General features: G+C 43.3%; 1 protein-coding gene across 4 annotated transcripts; it reads right to left on the bottom strand.

Annotated features, from left to right (window-relative positions):
• Window positions 1-8,619: 8,619 nt before the first annotated feature.
• On the bottom strand, window positions 8,620-16,142 carry calca (calcitonin/calcitonin-related polypeptide, alpha). Of its 4 annotated transcripts, none has more exons than XM_072466417.1 (5): window positions 15,912-16,142; window positions 14,693-14,782; window positions 13,239-13,373; window positions 10,368-10,546; window positions 8,620-9,170 (listed from the first exon to the last, which is right to left on the bottom strand). In XM_072466417.1, the coding sequence occupies exons 2-4, from the start codon at window positions 14,776-14,778 to the stop codon at window positions 10,384-10,386; spliced, it is 384 nt and encodes a 127-aa protein (XP_072322518.1). In that variant the 5' UTR covers window positions 14,779-14,782; window positions 15,912-16,142; the 3' UTR covers window positions 8,620-9,170; window positions 10,368-10,383. The 4 variants fall into 4 exon arrangements, with proteins under 4 accessions (XP_072322518.1, XP_072322520.1, XP_072322517.1 ...); XM_072466419.1 differs by having other exon boundaries at window positions 10,368-10,543; window positions 15,912-16,138; XM_072466416.1 differs by lacking the exons at window positions 8,620-9,170; window positions 10,368-10,546 and adding an exon at window positions 11,830-12,306 and having other exon boundaries at window positions 15,924-16,141.
• Window positions 16,143-18,753: the final 2,611 nt, after the last annotated feature.

Genomic DNA, 18,753 nt, shown 5'->3' on the forward strand with positions numbered 1-18,753 from the left:
GGTACTCTTGATCATTTGGTGAATTTGGAATTATAAATGTTCTCTGTAGTGAATGTAAACCTAATGTGCTTCTGTTAAAAGGTGTTTCTTTTGTCTTCTGGATGTTGTTTGGGAAGTTATTAAGGATTACTTAGTGTGGTATTCTTTGGGGGTTGTATTTGAATTGATGGTTGCTAAGATGTTCACTATGTTTTAAAAAGGTTAACTTGAGTTCATAAAATAAACATTGTTTTGCTTTAAAAAATATTTTTCCATTTCTGCTGCACCACACCAGTAGAGTGGGCCATGTGCTCCCCATACCACAATCTATTAAAAGTTGTGGGTCAGGTGGACTCCATGATACGCTTTGGGGTTCTCTAAACCCTGGCCCATAACATAAGTTATCCCACAGGAGACTATTTACTCATGCAGTTAATGTCAAACACCTCATATGCTTGACAGCTTTATAGACAAGCACCAATTGTTATATCCATCTATGCATCACATAAATTATTCAAAGTTTCCCCAGTTTTATTGGACTGAATGTCGAACTCCTGATTGGGACAACATAAGTTCTTGAGTGGGATTTAATGCATTCTATTGCACTAAATTATTTGTTAGATTCCAATCCAAAACAAATTAATATATTATTCACAGCAAATAAATGAACTCAGGCAAAAGCTAAATTTTCATAGAATTTACAGTGCAGAAGGAGGCCATTCGGCCCATCGGGTCTGCACCGGCTCTTGGAAAGAGCACCCTACCCAAGCCCACACCACCCTTTCCCCATAACCCAGTAACACCACTCAAGGCAATTTTGGACACTAAGGGCAATTTAGCATGGCCAATCCACCTAACCTGCACATCTTTGGACTGTGGGAGGAAACCGGAGCACCCGGAGGAAACCCACGCACACACGGGGAGAACGTGCAGACTCTGCACAGACAGTGACCCAAGCCGGAATCGAACCTGGGACCCTGGAGCTGTGAAGCAATTGCGCTAACCACTATGCTACCGTGCTGCCTTTTACATTAAACCACAAAATATTAGTGGCTTACTGTGGCTATACAACAATCCGTTTCAAACTATTTTAATACAGTTCATCTATTCAATTGAGGAATATATAACAATGGATATGGGCAGCACGGTAGCACAAGTGGCTAGCACTGTGGCTTCACAGCACCAGGGTCCCAGGTTCAATACCCCGCTGGGACACTGTCTGTGTGGAGTCTGCACATTCTCCCGTGTCTGCGTAGGTTTCCTCCGGGTGCTCCGGTTTCCTCCCACAGTCCAAAGACATGCAGGTTAGGTGGATTGGCCATGCAAAATTGCCCTTCGAGTCCAAAAAGGTTAAGAGGGGTTATTGGGTTCCGGGGATGAGGAGGAAGTGAGGGCTTAAGTGGGTCGGTGCAGACTCGATGGGCTGAATGGCCTCCTTCTGCACTGTATGTTCTATGTTCTATGTTCTACGATCTATGATATTACTGGATAAGTAAACAAAAAATCTGGATTTAATAATCCAGGAAATTAGCAGCTGGAGGATTTAAATGCAGTGAATTAAATAAATCTTGAATAACAAGCTAACATCAGTAATGGTGAGCAGAAAATAATTCAGTTGTCATTAAAAACGCAACCTGCTTACTCAGTTCTGTTTGGGAAAACAAATCTGTTATCCTTACCAGGTATCTCCTAAAGGTGTTATCAATACCGAGTAAATGCTAACTCGGGTAATGAGTACGTGAACAGGTAAAATCGGTGTTTTAATCCTGGGTATTTAACTGCAAATAGTTTAGAAATCAATGACCTTCTATACAAGGATAAGGGCTGCTATGTGTTCCTGAGTCAGATGATCTACAGGTGGGGAGATAATGTTAAATTTGGGGAGTGTCAATGAAGCTGCAGCAGATGGTGGGATTCTGCAATCATTTAATCGCCTGGGGTTAGGGAATGGGAGTCCAAGCTTTAAAGGAAATAACTTGGTGGGACAATATTTGGAATTGGGGTCTAAAGTGGAAATACACCCTTGGATACACGTCATGTTGCATTTTGTTATTATTGCTACTGTTCTCATTACCATATATCAAGCTTTTACAATGATATGTTAAAGGATGGACAAAGGGTAAATGGAAGCTTGATTAAATGTGGCATCAGTAATGAGACTTAGTAATTAAATAAACTTTGAATATTGTAAGGAAAGCATGTATCTCTGACTCACTCTGGGAATAGGGTTGCCCAAACTAATGATCCAATGCGTTTACACACTTATGCGATCACAGGGGGAAATGTGGGACTGAAAACAGGCTGAGTAGATACACATAGGCCAGGAACAGAAACTGCCTCCTGAGACCCTGGCTGGAATCCATACTGGCCATCTGCAAAAGCACCCAAGTCAAGGCATAAACCTGTTATTGCTATATGGACTTTCATCCAAACAAGCTCAGAGAACCTCAAACCTATTGGTCAATTGCAAAGGCTGAGGTTCCTGCACCCCTGCTCTGTGGGTCCCCTTACCTGCTTCACTCACGCTCACACCCTCCTCTCCTTGACCACTGACCAAATCGGAAGTTCCTATCCTCAGGGCTGTGACTGCCTCCAGGTACAAAGCATCCAGGTAACTTTCCACCTGGCTGATGTGGCACAGATTCTGCAGCTCAGCCTCCAGCTCAATGACTCAAGTCACAAACACTTACTGCAGATGTATCTGCCGTGGATCACACTGGCACCCAGGAGTTCCCACATGCTGCAGCCATGACACATCACCTGTCCTGCCATCCTTAATGAATTTTAATTAATGACTTAATTATGTTATTCAATTATTTATTTTTCTTTTTCTATATATTTTATTAACCTTGCCACTAGTGCCTTTATTATTTTAAACCTTAGTAACAGAATAGACCTTAACCACTGACCGCATATTTACCAAACAGTTAGCTGCTTTCCCTCTTGGAGAGTAAGAACCAATTCCTACAGAGGTAAAAGCTTAGATAAAGCAAAAAGAAAGGAACAGCTCCGTCTCCTCCACACCTAACTCTCCAACTCACCAAAATCCCAGGTATACATTCTGTACCAAATTGCGCTCATTTCCCACAACGCAGTTATTCAATCTGCATTTGGTTACCCCCAATGGACAGGAGACCGCATTGTGTAGGAAATGACGTGTGTGATTCAGAAGTGGACCAGGGTATTGTAAAGGGAAAAGTGCCTTCAGAATAATGAAAGGTATGGGAGGGTAAAATCTATTTGATTCTATTTGATCACAATGGAGGTAGCAGAATGGAGAATGGTCCATTGAATATGAGGGCAGGTGGGTGTGGAAGGTAAGGACAAGGAATCAAAGGTATGAGAGGAAGGGGAGGTGATGAGAGCGGAAATGCGTAAAATGGTTGGGGGTAATCTGCAGTGAAGCAAGAAGGAAGACATATTGAAGGCACAATTGTTATGTCTGATTTTATGCCGAGGTCACAGTTAAGTGGTCCGACTAATCTATTCTGCCTTCTTTTTGAGTGCTTTGATACAACTGAGTGGCTTAATTGAATTAGACTAGGTAAGGTTGGTAGGTTTCATTCGCTGAAGAGCATGAGTAAACCAATTGGTTTAAAATGCAACAATCCAATTGCCTCCTGGTCCATCTCGCCATGTTAGGGGTAAATGGATACAGTAAAAGTAGTTTTTCTGCCCATGTTCCTTATTTCCAGGTCTTTAAGATGAATTCAGATTCTCAGACTGCTTCCTTTGGATTATTAGCCCTGGCTTTTTGATAACTAGCTCAGTAGCATAACAACTCTCTGGCACAGAGTTCTGATGAAAGGTCATCGATCTGAAAATATCAACTCCGTTTCTCTCTTCACAAATATTGTCAGACCTGGTGAGTATTTGCAGGATTTTCTGTCATGGTTCGGATTCCAGAATCCACAGTATTTGTTCTGAACAATACTATTTTATTCCTTCTTCTCTTCCGAAATGCAGGTGTTGCCTCTATCTCAGTTTTTAAATTCTTTTCAAGCTCACCTGAGGTATATTTATATTACAAATGAATGGGGTTTGGATTCTGTTAGGGCAGCACCAATATTATAGTTTATTAACTTCTTTATTATATAGCCTGAAACACACTCCTGTATCCCTGTTGGAGTAAATTGGTATGGGTAGGACAGCACGGTAGCACAGTGGTTAGCACAGTCGCTTCACAGCTCCAGGATCCAGGTTCGATTCCTGGCTTGGGTCACTGCCTGTGCGGAGTCTGCACGTTCTCCCCGTGTCGCCGTGGGTTTCCTCCGGGTGCTCCGGTTTCCTCCCACAGTCCAAAGATGTGCAGGTTAGGTGGATTGGCCATGATAAATTGCCCTTAGTGTCCAAAAAGGTTAGTTGGGGTTACTGGGTTACAGGGATAGGGTGGAGGCGTGGGCTTAAGTAGGGTGCTCTTTTCAAGAGCGGGTGCAGTCTTGATGGGCCGAATGACCTCCTTCTGTACTGTAAATGCTATGATTCTATGAAATAGGTGCATGAGTAGTGTTTTTCCTTGCATGAACATTGAAAATACAATTTTGAATCAGGACATCAGACCTCTCAGATACTTTGAAAACATTATAACAGAATATAAAATGCTGTAGCTAAATGCACACATTCCAAATCATTTATAAAAAGCACTGCGATATAAATAACTTACATTTATATAGCACTCTTTTTTCTCAGGATGTCCCAAAAAGATTCATAGCCAATTAATTATCTCAAACCGTTGTAGGTAAGTATAATCGCCAAGCAAGATTCCACTCAAAGCAATGAGATAAGTGACCAGCTAATGGCAGCTTTTATTGAGGGGTGAATATTTGCCAGAATGCCAGGCGAATTCTCTGCTTTTCTTCACAAAAGTGTCATGGAATATTGTGCATCAACTTGAACAGACAGATATAGCGTCATTTTAAGATCTCATCCCAAAAATAAATTATGAGCGGCACAGTAGCACAGTGGTTAACACTATTGCTTCACAGCACCAGGGTCCCAGGTTCGATTCCCGTTTGGGTCACTGTCTGTGCGGAGTCTGCACGTTCTCCCTGTGTCTGCGTGGGTTTCCTCTAGGTGCTCCGGTTTCCTCCCACAAGTCCCGAAAGACGTGCTGTTAGGTGAATTGGACATTCTGAATTCTCCATCCATGTACCCAAACAGGCGCTGGAGTGTGGCAACTAGGGGCTTTTCACAGTAACTGCATTGCACTGTTAATGTAAGCCTACTTGTGGCAATAAAGATTATTATTATTATGTGTTGCTGCAGCTTGTTAAAGGGAAGGGTGAAAGTGTTAGCAGAGAAAGAAGCACCAGTTTCGAGCAGCTTTCAAAGTTTTTTAAAAATGTAGTGTCCCCAACTCATTTCTTCCAATTAAGGGGCAATTTAGCATGGCCAATCCACATACCCTTCACATTTTTGGGTTGTGGGACGAAACCCACACAAGCAAGAGGAGAATGTGCAAACTCCACACGGCCAGTGACCCAGAGCCGGGATCGAACCTGGGACCTTGGCGCCGTGAGATAGCAGTGCTAACCACTGCACCACCATGCTGCCCCAGCATTCAAAATTTTTGCAGCAAGGAGGTTTAATGTGGAACCCACAAAATCCAGAAACAATTTGCATGAAATGTTTGCATCCAGTTTTCTCCAACAGCAGCTGAGGATGCTCTTGCTCTCGAGGAAATGCAGCGAAGGTTTACCAGACTGATTCCAGGGATGGCGGGACTGTCATATGAGGAGAGATTGATTAGTTGGGATTGTTCTCGCTCGAGTTCAGAAGAATGAGGGGGGTTCCCAGAGAGACTTATAAAATTTTAACGGGACTAGACAGGTTAGACGCAGGGAAGATGTTACCAATGTTGGCTGTATCCAGAACCAGGGGTCACAGTCTGAGGATTCAGGGCAAACCATTTCGGACAGATATAAGGAGACATTTCTTCACACAAAGAGTGGTGAGCCTGTGGAATTCATTACCACAGGAAGTAGTTGATGCTAAAACTTTGAATATATACTAGATATAGCACTTGGGGAGAATGGGATCAAAGGCTATGCGGAGAAAGCAGGATTAGGCTATTGAGTTGGATGATCAACCATGATCGTGATAAATGGCGAAGCAGGCTCAAAGGGCCAAAAGGCCTCCTCCTGCTCTTATCTTCTATGTATCTATGTGTCATTTTCACTCATAAATAGCCACCTTCCCATGGAAATTGCCCATGGGTTTTGAGAGTGTAAACAGCCAACAGGACAATGAAATAACAATTGTTTTGGTGTTTATTCACAAGGACAATAATAAAACTTAAAAATCATGGCCCATCTGGAAATCCTTTAATCAGTTGTCTGTACTACAGCCAAAACTGGTGTGATATGAGCTCCTCATAGTCTCATATTACTTTGTTAGCTTACACACCCATGTTGTACTCTAAAATCAAAATCTCTTCACCTTGGAGCAAAATATGTAGTATAAACACATCCAGTGAGACCGCACTAAAGTTGATGTTCCAATGTATTTACACTGCAAGTTTGGTATCAATGCAAAACACTGATGCCAGGAAAGCATTGCAAACCCAGAACAAGTACACAACCTCAATCCAGACAGATACTTCTTGAGGGAATATGCTGGCACTCCACTGGTTTGACATCAGGATCCAATTAGGTGTCAAATATGCTTGTCAAACTGCAAGAAATTCACTGGACCTCTAGACACTCTCCTGTCTAAACTTTTAAGGGCTGGATTTCTACCTCTCCATCATAACTTCAGTGGAAGAGCAAAGCAACCCCATAAAAAATGTTGCAAATGGGGGCCTTTCACGATTGTTACTTAGGACAACTTGGAGAACTCCCTGAGATGTACAACTTTTAGGAGACAATCCGCCCCAAAATCAATGCCCAGACATGGGGATAGAATATTTCCTGAACCAAAACCAGCCAAGCAACATCAACTGCCTTCTGTCCAGTCTAGTGAGTGACAAAAAACATTGTCTAGTGAGTCCAGTCTAGTGAGTGACAAGGAAACACTGGACAATCTCAGCAGGACTCACAGCAACTGCGGAGAGAAAAGGGAGCTAATGTTTTGAGTCTGGATGACACTTTGTCAAAGCTGTAGTGAGTGACAGTTGCTGTGTGCTAAAGTGTAAATGCAACAATAACTATATGCCAAATACATCAAAATTGGTTGTCAGTCTGAACTGGGATACACATTTTAATGAAAGAAACCCTTGCCTTTTAGTCAAACGGATTATTTTAGTGCTGGCCTTTGGTCTATTTACTAAAGTTTATATTTAATAAACTCGTGCTTTCTCTTGAAGTCCATTTGCCAGGGGGTTGTATCTTGTTGTATACTGTGCGATTATTACTCCTTACAAGACAAATATATACATCAGAAGCCCTTTTGTATGTATTTGTATATGGGGAGAAAGTTCATACATCTATATAATAATAATCTTTATTAGTGTCACAGGTAGGCTTACATTAACACTGTAATGAAGTTACTGTGAAAAGCCCCTAGTCGCCACATTCCAGCGTCTGTTCGGCTACACAGAGGGAGAATTCAGAATGTCCAAATTACCTAATAGCATATCTTTCAGGACTTGTGGGAGGAAACCGGAGCACCCGGAGGAAACCCACACAGACACAAGAACGTGCAGACTCCACACAGTCAGTGACCCATGCCAGGAATTGAACCTGGGACCCTGGCACTGTGAAGAAACAGTGCTAACCACTGTGCTACCGTATATTACCCACTGTATGAATTATAAGTTTCACTCATTGGAATTAATTGTTCGAGAAGAGAATAGAAAATAAATACCTGCAGTTGTGTTGCATCTTTCACAACTACTGACCCTCCCCTACCAAGCACATCAACTGACCCCCCCGGACCAAGCACATCTACTGCCCCCCCCCCCCCCCCCCCCCACCAAGCACATCGACTGATGCCCCCCCCACCAACACCCATTTCGCAACTACTGATCTGCCCCTGCAACACTCCACACCATGCCACCCACCCCCCTCCCAAACCCAGAGCAATTTACAGCCAATGAAGTACTTTTGAAATGAAGAGCAATGTGCTATGACTTGAGTATTTGTGATGTTGGTTGAGGGATTCCCCTCCTCTTCTTTGAAATAGTGCCCTGGGATATTTTATATCTGAGAGGACAGGCAGAACCTCACTTCAACATTTGACAAACTGCCCCTCTAACAGTGCTGGTGCCTGTGCCAGCAGGGAAAAGTGTAGGGACCGCCCACCCTAATCCCCAATGGAACGCGCAAGCAGCAGGTTGTGATTTCATGTGAAACTGAGGCATTTGAAGCTGAGGCAACAAAATTGACCTCACTGAGTAAAAACCATGGGCAGTGTACCTCACAGTCCAGTGAGCCAGGTGGAATGGTGGGAAATATTCTGCGTTAGGTATTACAAAAGGAATGTGCCAATGGACATTAAGTTATAATTCATTGTCATTAGCGTCCATTTTATTTGTTTAAAAGCTTGAACTGGAACTGAGGGTTGTCTAAAATGAAAGGCTAATTCTGATTTGCAGCCTACAGGAGCCAATCAGGAGAGGTTAACTCACAGGAACACGGCCTCATTGGCTCCAAGTTCAGTCTAAGCAAGATTCCGTCCAATTAAAGTATCGCGACGTCAATGTATCGAAAATATTTTAATCTTACGGTTTTCACAATTGATACAATATTTAAGATGTCATTAATATACTGTACAATCATGTAATTTATGGCGTTTTACATCAAGGCACAACACAAAGTATATTACATACATGCCTTGAGAGGCAACATTTAACTATATCCCCGAGATACTGAAGAGTGCTGTCGAGACCAAGTTCTAACAGCACAGAGCTGGAAGTCACATTGCACATTGTGCCCAAGCGTTATTAAATAATAGAATATATATATATACCACCACTTTTATTTCAAATATAATTGGATATAAAACATAATGCAATGTAAAAGTCAATTTTGCTGCACGATACATTTCGGAAGTGCTTTTACATAATAGTAACGAGGATTAACAGGATGGGGAATCGGGACAAAACGGATGAGTCTGGACTGTAACGTGAAGACGGTGCGAGGTAAACATGTCCAATCTTCATTGTTCTCCGTGCCTCTGCTATGAAGGAAGCGAGCCAAGCGACATCTAATCGGGAGTGAAAGAACTTTGCCTCGTCAGTGACCGCTGTCTGCCTGGAAGGGCACAGAAAATACAAGAGACTCAGCACTTTATAACTATTTACTGCGTTCTTCTGCAGGATACGACCAGGTTTGGGAGCATTTTCTGAATAGTGTCCACTTACGAAAACTTTTCAGCTTGTGGGAGTTTTTTTGTGTAATTAACAGTATTATAGAAGTTTAGCTATACACTAATACACAAGCAAATTACTACGGTGCAAGGATCTGAAACAAAAACAGAAAATGCTGGACAACCAGCGGGTCTGAGAGACGTTTTGAAACGTTAGCTCTGTTCTCTCTCCACGGATGATGTCCGTCTTGCTGAGATTGTCCAGCCCTTTCTGCTTTTGATGTGGAGATGCCTACATTGGAGTGGGGTCAGCACAGTAAGAAGTATTACAACACCAGGTTAAAGTCCAACAATTTATTTGGAATCACGAGCTTTCGGAGCGTAGCTCCTTCATCAGGTGAGTGCTCTTGTTTAGCGGTACGGTTCATTTGACAACCTGTACTGATTGAGCACTGTTACAATTTTGGATTATCTTCAGATCAGATTTATCATCATCTGTGTATTGTATGTAGAATATTGGAGTAGGAATCCAAGAGTTTTGTGGAATATATCGGCAACGTGTATTGAAGGCGCTATTTAAAGTAATCCTGTGTGGTCAGCACATTTGAAATTATTGTTGGCTTTACCCACGCCAAACATATGCAACAGTTGCTTCATAGAATTGATTTTGACTCCCATTTGACAATGGCTAGCCCCATGAAACGGTTATAAATGGCATGGGTAAATAAAGCTGAACGTTAACAGTTAGAAATTAGGAAGGTTGGGTGTCAGGGTCAATATAAATAGTCACCAGGATTAGCACACATCTTAAAACAAACACTGCGGTCAACTCCAACGTACCGCAAAGCGCGGCATTTTGATTGGAATCAAAAATTGAATCAAAAATTATACTGGAGAAACTTTTAACATTTGTTAAACCGAGGCTGTGCAAAAACAACTCTCGGTGAGGTGCAAAGCTGCAATTGAGGTGATCCATTAAGTTTGAAACATCAGAGGGAACCAGATAACGAGCAACAGGTAAGTGTGGCGGGAAGGTGCGAACTGCTTCTTGTTGCCCGTTGACATCCGCATTAAGACAGGAACATGCACATATCGGTGCTGTGGGTACAAGGTTCGCCAACAGCTGGGAAGCGGCTCATTACCAGTTCCCTGAATAATCTACATCTGGACGTTTCTCCTTCGCCTTCCGAAGGCGTTGGCCCCTACGTCGGTCGGGACGAAGTCGCTGTTGCCCATGCCTCCGGCCCGGCTGAGGAAGTCAGCCAGGCGGTGAGTCGCGCAGGTGGCCGTTTTGCAGCCTCGCTTCTCCAGAGGAACACTGCTTCACAGATGGAGACAAAAGTATTCATCAGCTTAAATGCATACACCCAGGGGACGAAACATTAACCTTTTCCGGCTTTCCCCTTCAGATCATTGCTGCTGAAAGACTCGGAATCTGCATAACCGGGGTAAAGAGACCCTGCATGGTAACTTTTATATCGATATAAAATCTGTACAGGACAGCAACATGTCGGTATTTATACCTCACTCCTCCTACTGTGTTCCATCTAACCCTATTAGAATACCATCTATTCCTTTCTTCGTCGTCTGTTTGTTTGGGGTTTCCTTTAAGGAAAGCAAATCTTCTATCCCCTCTTTATTGAGTTAGATACGTTATGCATCATTGTAAACGACCGGAAGGCACTCAACTATTGGCTAGATGCCCGGCATGTATAGTTCAGTGCTAACATGTGATTTACATAATTACTAACATTGTGCTGTACATGAGCAACCTTGGCTTCTGGCCACAAACCTGGGGCCTTAAGCCAGACAGCGGCTCCCACTGAATAACTGTGAGGGGTCGAAGGGGCACAAAAGAATCGAATGTAGGAACAAGTAAGATAATAATGACCTCGCACAAAAACACGGGTATGTACAGTGGTGGTAATAATGACAATATTGAATTATAAAATGTAATTGAGACTCGTTGAAATGGATACACCGCAGCTAGTCTGAAATTGCAAGCTGTAATGTCCATTTCTTGTGGTCAACTATGTCCGCAATCTGATCCATTTGGTAATTTACCGTGGCCGTGCTTTTGTCATTTCCAGAGCTTTCAAATTTTAAATCCTCCCACTCTGATCAACTCGACAAGATCTGATCTGATGCCGCAGAAGAAGATCCTTCAACTAGAGGATCGACGTGGGCCAAACGGCCTACCTGGGGGGGGGGGGGGGGGGGGGGGGCATTAAAAGTAAAAAAATATTTTTTTACTTGATAAGAAATGTTTTTAAATGTATTTTCATCGCCGTGACCCTAATTAAGTCAAATTGAAGGTTACACGGAATACTGCAGAGCGTTCAACACTGCAATGAGTCATTTGCCTTAGAATTGTCTAAAATTAAAATAAATAGGCTCGTGTGTTTAAACTTGCCGCTGAATGCCATTACTTATAAATATTGTTCAGTTGCGATTCAACATACATGAGCAGAAACGGCGTTTAACTTTGGTAACATTAGCCACTTAAAGTTTCTCGTCTCATCAGAATGTCAAAAAGTGAAACCATTACATTGCTGGATCAATCGGGGTACCGTCAGGCGAATACATAATATAACTTTAAAAATGTTCCAGGTAGAAAAATAAGTTTATTGAACAAAGACCCATGTCATGCACGAAGAAGCATTCATTTAATGACACACTGCATAGCCACAGAAGGCAGCAAAACTATTATGAGTAAATCAGTTTCAAAGCTAAAGCAATTGCTTATTAAGGTGAATGTGCTATTCTAATTTTGTCCATGACCAGCATTCTTCCGTCGTAAATTCAGGCGAAAAGAAAAACATAGCACTTTATCAGCCTGTTTATCCTTCGAGCATTTAATATGCATGCATCACAGGAAACGATTAGTTGCTTTCAAATGGCTCCCTGTAGTTTGCATAGCGTTCCTTTTCCAGTTCCGAGAGAATGCCCCTCTTCTTGCCAGGGGTTGTCGCTCCTACATCAGTGCGTTGGATGGTTTGCAACTTGTGCAACTCCTGGGACAACTTTCCCACCACACAAGTGCTCAGACTCGTGCACCGTTTGACAATGGATCTATCCAAGCTGCAAAACATGCAAAAAGAAACCTCATAATAACACATGCGGGGTCATGCACTTAAGAGCCATGTGAAGGCATAACTTGACCGTCTCATGGAACAAACAAGCAACTGTTACATGCAATAAGTATCTGTACTGAAGAAATTACCATTCACAGTATAATGCTGGATACCCGGTATTGTATCCAGGAGACTTGCAAAAAAAAGGATTGGCCATGCTTTTCTCGTCGGCTCCAAACTTAGAATGACAACTTTTTGTAAAGTCTATTCATGCATTCTGAACCAAGTGCCAAAACAAAACCCGCTCTCATATGTTTAATGAACATGCATCACAGTTGCACCCCGTCAAGCATTCGTTTCATACTCAGGCATAACTTAACTCCAACATTATTTCTCCCATGCAAGGTTAAGACATAGAACTGAACTTCCCTTTGCAACAGATGTTGTCGCTGATTAAAGACATACCTTTTGATCACAATCCTCCATTAAAAACAAGCTATTGATTTTCCTCAAAATCTAATGAACCCCACTGTGGTGATTTAGGTCAGATAGTTCTGGTTGAGTCACGGGAAAACAAATTAATTGCACATTATATACCAAAACCTGGCGGCGATTGTTACATGAGAAAGCAATGTATCTGATCCTTGCTAACCAACATCGGCTGATAGAAGTGACTACTCTTAGAACAAAGTTGACAATACACTATTTGGATTATATAATAATCGTTATTTATCAAACAACATCACTCAACCATAGCTAGAATTTTAGTGAAATGCTGACACTCCCTCCCTAACAGCACAGTGGGTGTACCCACGCCACATGTGGGGTGCAGCGGTTCAAGAAGACAGTTCACCGCCATTTTCTGGAGAGATGGACAATAAAGGCTGACCGAGTCCCTTCCCCTTTCAAAAACAAATCTTAATTAACACATTACTTTACCTATTGGCATCGGGTACTTGTTGCTCCAGTTCCTCGGCCATCATCTGCATGAACTCCTTCACTAGCGCATTCAGCAATCGTCGAACTTCGTAATCATTGAGCGCCATCCTGTCTGAAGATGACTCCAGCACAGATCTAAATCAGAACCTCACAGTGAGTTTGTCTCTATATGCAATTCAACGAATAGAATGTAGAACTTTTAAGTGCATCCAGTCTGCACCAACCCTCTGGGTCCACTCCCTCGCCCTATCCCCATAACCCCACCTAACCTGCACATCTTTGGACACTAAGGGGCAATTGATCATGGCCAATCCACCTAACCTGCACATCTTTAGACTGTGGGAGGAGACCCACGCAGACACAGGGAGAAAGTGCAAACTCCACACAGTCACCCAAGGCCAGGTCCCTGACGCTGTGAGGCAGCAGTGCTAACCACTGTGCCACCGGGCCGCCCACGTTGCCATTCTATTGTTGCCGGAGTATAAAAACCTGGACTTTGGTGCAAACCTAACTGATAACAGTGTGACGGGGGAGTGCGACCCTGTCATTGTCACCCTGACCATTTAAAAATCGCGGCAAGAAACCAGATTTGTTCATGTTGCACCGGTTCTGCTACTAGCCAGTGTTTGATGGATTACTGTTAAAGTCAGTCTTGGCTCACTGGTGGAGCACTGGCCCAGCAGACTCAGCGTTCCAGCTTCATTCCAGGGATTTAAGTGCACAATCCAGACTGTCATTCCACTGCAGGAATAATGCACTTCAGGACATACTACTGTCTTTCCACTGTGACATACCCTCTCCTTCCCTCCCTGTCTTCATGTGGATTTAGAAAATCATTCAATCTACATCACTGAAAACAGATTATCTGGTTATTAAACTCATTGCTAAGTGAATCGCATTGGATTTTGCTGCTCCCAAAATTCTGATAGTGATCGAAAGTACCTAACAGGCGCTGTGAAATTCCACATAAATGCGACCTCTCTCCCGCTAAACTTGAGCACCAAAGTAATTGTGCGCGCCATATTTGACAATAATCCCAATTACAGCCAACCATTTAATAAACCTGGATATTTTGAGTTCTCTTTTAAATTTCCCTTTTCCACCTCTACCTGACTCGATGTCTTGAAAATTCTATCTCCTATGTTGTTTTCTGCCTTGTGACATGGCACACGGATAAAAGCAGTGAAACATTACTGTGTCAATGTGAAAATATCTAAAACAATCCTCAAAGTGAACCCGAACCGGCGATTAACCTTCGCTTCCTTCCGATTTCATCTCTCACGTGTTTCGGATGGTGCTGGACTTTACTGATCTGACCACATTTCAGCCAACACGAAGTTGCCAAGATGAAACGTGGCGGCTATATATAAAAACCCGATGTCATTCCCCCAATAGAAACCCGACCGAAACTATGTACAAGGGAAAATGCAGAATACTGTATTCCCGCTGCCTACCTGAGGGGGACTGCGTGGGAGCTGTTTATCTGACATACAAAAACAGCATAGACCACAAGGAAAGCGGAGATCTTCAGCAGAACCATGTTTCTGAGGGAAAGACAAAGACAAGATTTTACCCAATCCATCTGTATTCCATTGCAAAGCACCTTTCGAAAAAATGTCACTCGAGAGCGCCACTCGGAGGCACATAGCATTACTCCAGGCAAATTACGCTTGGTCGTTTCCTACTCTTTCCCGGCTAAAAATTATGATGTGGTACCCAACTCAATTAACAAATGAATTAAATATTTAGATAGAGACAACAACAAAAAACTAAACAGAAAAAAGGCACTTTGCGGTTCACCAAACTCGACAAAGTCAAAAACTGGACCGAAAGATGCAAGAATTATCGCTCAATTGATGAAACTTGACAGCACTGCAACTACCCAGTTAAAGGATGGATTGTGTCATGGATTATCAATGCCGCTGATGGTATTAAAACTCGCTGCAAGGAGCTAAAAGTTCCGCCAAATAATGGCACCGCTATAATCCTGGAATATTGGTGGAATGATTTACTCAGAATGGACAATCTAGCCTCCCAGTTTCAGCCATGCTGGTCTCCAGGGTGACTACCTTTCTGCCAGCTTCAGAACTCCAAACGGCACGCTTAAAATTCCTGACCGAAGCAAAACAGCTGAAGGAAAGCGGGGCGTGGAAGCATCAGTGGGAAAATCAATACAATATGTTCCTGCAAAAAAATGTTTTTCAAGCCTGTGTAAATAAACCTCGCAAAACGTGTTTTTTTGACGTTTGCTAAATCTGATGCAGGCAATGGTGATTTGTAGGTTAGCTTTATATGAAACACGGTCATCCAAATAATTTCCAAGCGATGCTAAAGTACTGTTGAAAGGCGCAAATAAAGCACATCTTAAGCTAGAAATTTAAAAAAATCAGACGCTCTGGTCAGGTCTGGTATTGGCTACATTATAAATTTTGAATTTTGACATTGATGAACAAAAGTTAATGTGGCGGGCATGCTGACATCCAGCCAGTCACCTGCAAATCTCTGGTTATAAACTCGCAAAAATGGATTGAGAGAGATTGCTTTCCAAACGGATTACTTAAAACACACCAAAGTTTACGACGCAATTGCAAAAAAAGTGCAAGGGAAAGGCAGCAGAGCGAAGTAGCGCGGACAAAACAGCGTTTGCACATTTGTCAAAACGCTCTCTCTTACCTTCAGACTCACTTTTCTTTTTGTTTTCCGCGAGGAGGCAAGTTTCTTCTTTGACTCGGCTTTTTTTGTGGTTGTTTTAAAACTCTGGTGCCGTCTCCTGCCCGCCGCCCATCCTTTTTATATCCAGCGTCGCCGGCTCTGAGTGTGTGTGTGTTCAGTGAGTGGGTGTAAGATCGTCAACAAGCTGCCAATCATAAATCTGAAGCCGGGGGCAGTGTGCCAATGAGCGCAGGGGCTGGGCTGGGGGCTGGCGGCGGCTGCCCCCCTTCTCCTCCCCCTGCTCGGCTGTGCTTCATTCACAAAGTTACAGGTCCACGTGAGGCGCTCAATCCCGGCTGGGCTCCCACTGAGGTCATTTCACGTAAGGCAAATCAGACGATTAATGAACAGTCTGGAGAATCGTCTCGATCAATTAGCGTTTTATGGTTACTAAAAATGTAACATTACGTTGACTTCTAAATGCCAACGGGGGGGGGGGGGGGGGGGCGCGGGGGGATCTGCTTGGTCGGCAAAGAAAGTGGAGGTTGGTCAGTTAGTGCAGAGCGACATCTGGCTGCTGCATCCGCGCACCGCATCCGCGCGAATCTGCCGCACCGAATTGGCAGGACATTGGTACATGAGCGGTTGTAACACAAGCTTCACCGATTCCCTTATACTTCTCATCGAATAGGGAATTGGTCTAGAGAAATCGCGGCTCTTCTTTATAAAGCAAACATTTATGAAATGCTGACAATGCGTTCCCTGCTCTATGTGCTGTATCTTCTTCCTGGCAGTTACATATTGGAAATGGTGCTGATGCTACGGGGCGGGGGGGGGGGGTGCTTTTTTTAAACATGGTCGCATTTTTGGGTGTCCCGTTTTAAAAGTGCAGACGCATTTCAGTCAGGATATCGGGGTACTTGTACGTCCAATCATACAATCCCAATGGCAGCAGTTCCAGTCTGGCGCGGAAAGGCAAAGCACCTGTCAGTTTCTGATGTTTGACCAGTGCGAGTGTCCCCACTGCGGTGGATGCTATAAAACTGGCCATTCCAAACGTGCGCCTAAGAAAGCGAGTTTACAGTGGGTAAATCGAAACAGAGCGATATTTCACAATTAAATGTGACTTGGAGACCTTTAGAAGCATTTGAACATGGATTCGCACTTAGGCATTTTATTTTCGTGTATGTTGTATCACTTCAGACGCAGAGCATAGCTTTCCACTTTCATCTTGCGCCTTTTCTCAATCTGACATTAACTACCATCCACTCAATGTATCAAAACTCTGCACCTTGAACAGTTCCTGTAGAACTGAAGTTCCTCCAAACTATTTGCCATAGTTTCAGGGCCATGAATAGGGTTGTGTAGACTGTAGAGGGAAGAAATCACTCATCATTGCACTTTATTGGTATAACTATTATATTCGAACTATAGAGGGGGCGAAGTTGATTGATCTGGATACACTCACAATTAAGGCAAGGAAACGACTTATTTTGCCATCGCTTCCAGTTTCTTACCCATGAATAACAATCGTGTCATAATGCGTTTGAACTAGCAAGTGCGCCTTACGTCATTTGAGCAATCCATTAGCGGCTCTGAGCTTCCTCACAGCTGAGCTCAGTCATACAGAAATAACCGCTCGTAAATTAGAGTGAGATGAAGGGAGCTCTGCTACTTGTCGGCTAGAAGTGAGAGGCGAGGCTGGTGCTTCGAGTGGACTCGCTGGGTGAGCTCTCCGCGGTGCTGACAGGTCGAGTGCTATCCACTTCCAGTCTTTCTGAGAACAATATTGACCGCCCCCATTAAAGCGCTTCCCGGACGCCGTGGGGTTAGATTGAACAGGGCCAGCCGTTTGCTCAAGTTATCCATTAAGTAAATGGCACGGATTGTTTCTGTTTGCTTCTCCTTGACTAGTACTTAAGATCTGTGCCGCTGCAGGATGCGGATAATGATTCCATTATTTGGGCAGAATGTGAGATGACCCTTCAGAGAAGGAAATGGGGTGGTTACATAAAGCTCTGGGGGAAGCTCTGTTTTTAATATAAATTAATCGTGGGGAATGAAGGCCCCATTAATTCGACACAGCTAGTCTAAGTGAAGGTAAACACATGCAATCATCGTTGAGATAACAAATAGCTGGTGAGAGCTCTTGGAAGGAAGTCGAAATGTAGCGCTCGCTTCGGAACCGGGCAGACGTCATGTGCTAAAGAGGTTTCATACAGTTCCTGTTTCAAATGGGGACGAAGCTTTTGCAAAGGTGTATTGCCCTGGTGTAACTCGTTATGGAGCTAACCAGCTCGATGCGACCCGCTCCCCCCTCTCCCCTTCCCCTCTCTCTCTCTCTCTCTACATACAGCCTGACCACAAACGAAGCAAAGATGATTTGCGATTAATTTCAGCGAATGGACCCTACATTATCTTTCGGGGTCGTTACTGACCTTTTTTCTGGCAACCGTCTCACAGGCCAGACATTGGATTTCGGTAACTTACAAGACAATGGGAAATTTAAGCGTTTGCAAGCGCGGGAAGATGTAACGTTCGGAGATTTGACATTTGCAATACTTGAAATATAATCACGATAGGTAAAAGTTCAGTTGCTAATGAAGTAGTATTGGGTGTTTAAACAATGCTGACAATATTCTTTAATATTTTAATTCGGTTATCATTCTTGTTCCCGGAGATTAGAAGTTATCAGTGAATGGTTTTGAACACACTTTCACAATATTACTCCGAATTGGTGCAATGCTATACTCCTGCTGGAGAGACCACGGCAGCACTTGTGAAAACTCACCTCGGTATTGCCCGAACATTTCGAACCAGATCCAGCACTTGCCTAAACGTGCTGTGTGACATTTGGTCCACA

The sequence above is a fragment of the Scyliorhinus torazame genome, chromosome 10 (assembly GCF_047496885.1).
Source record: "Scyliorhinus torazame isolate Kashiwa2021f chromosome 10, sScyTor2.1, whole genome shotgun sequence".
Classification (NCBI taxonomy): domain Eukaryota; kingdom Metazoa; phylum Chordata; class Chondrichthyes; order Carcharhiniformes; family Scyliorhinidae; genus Scyliorhinus; species Scyliorhinus torazame.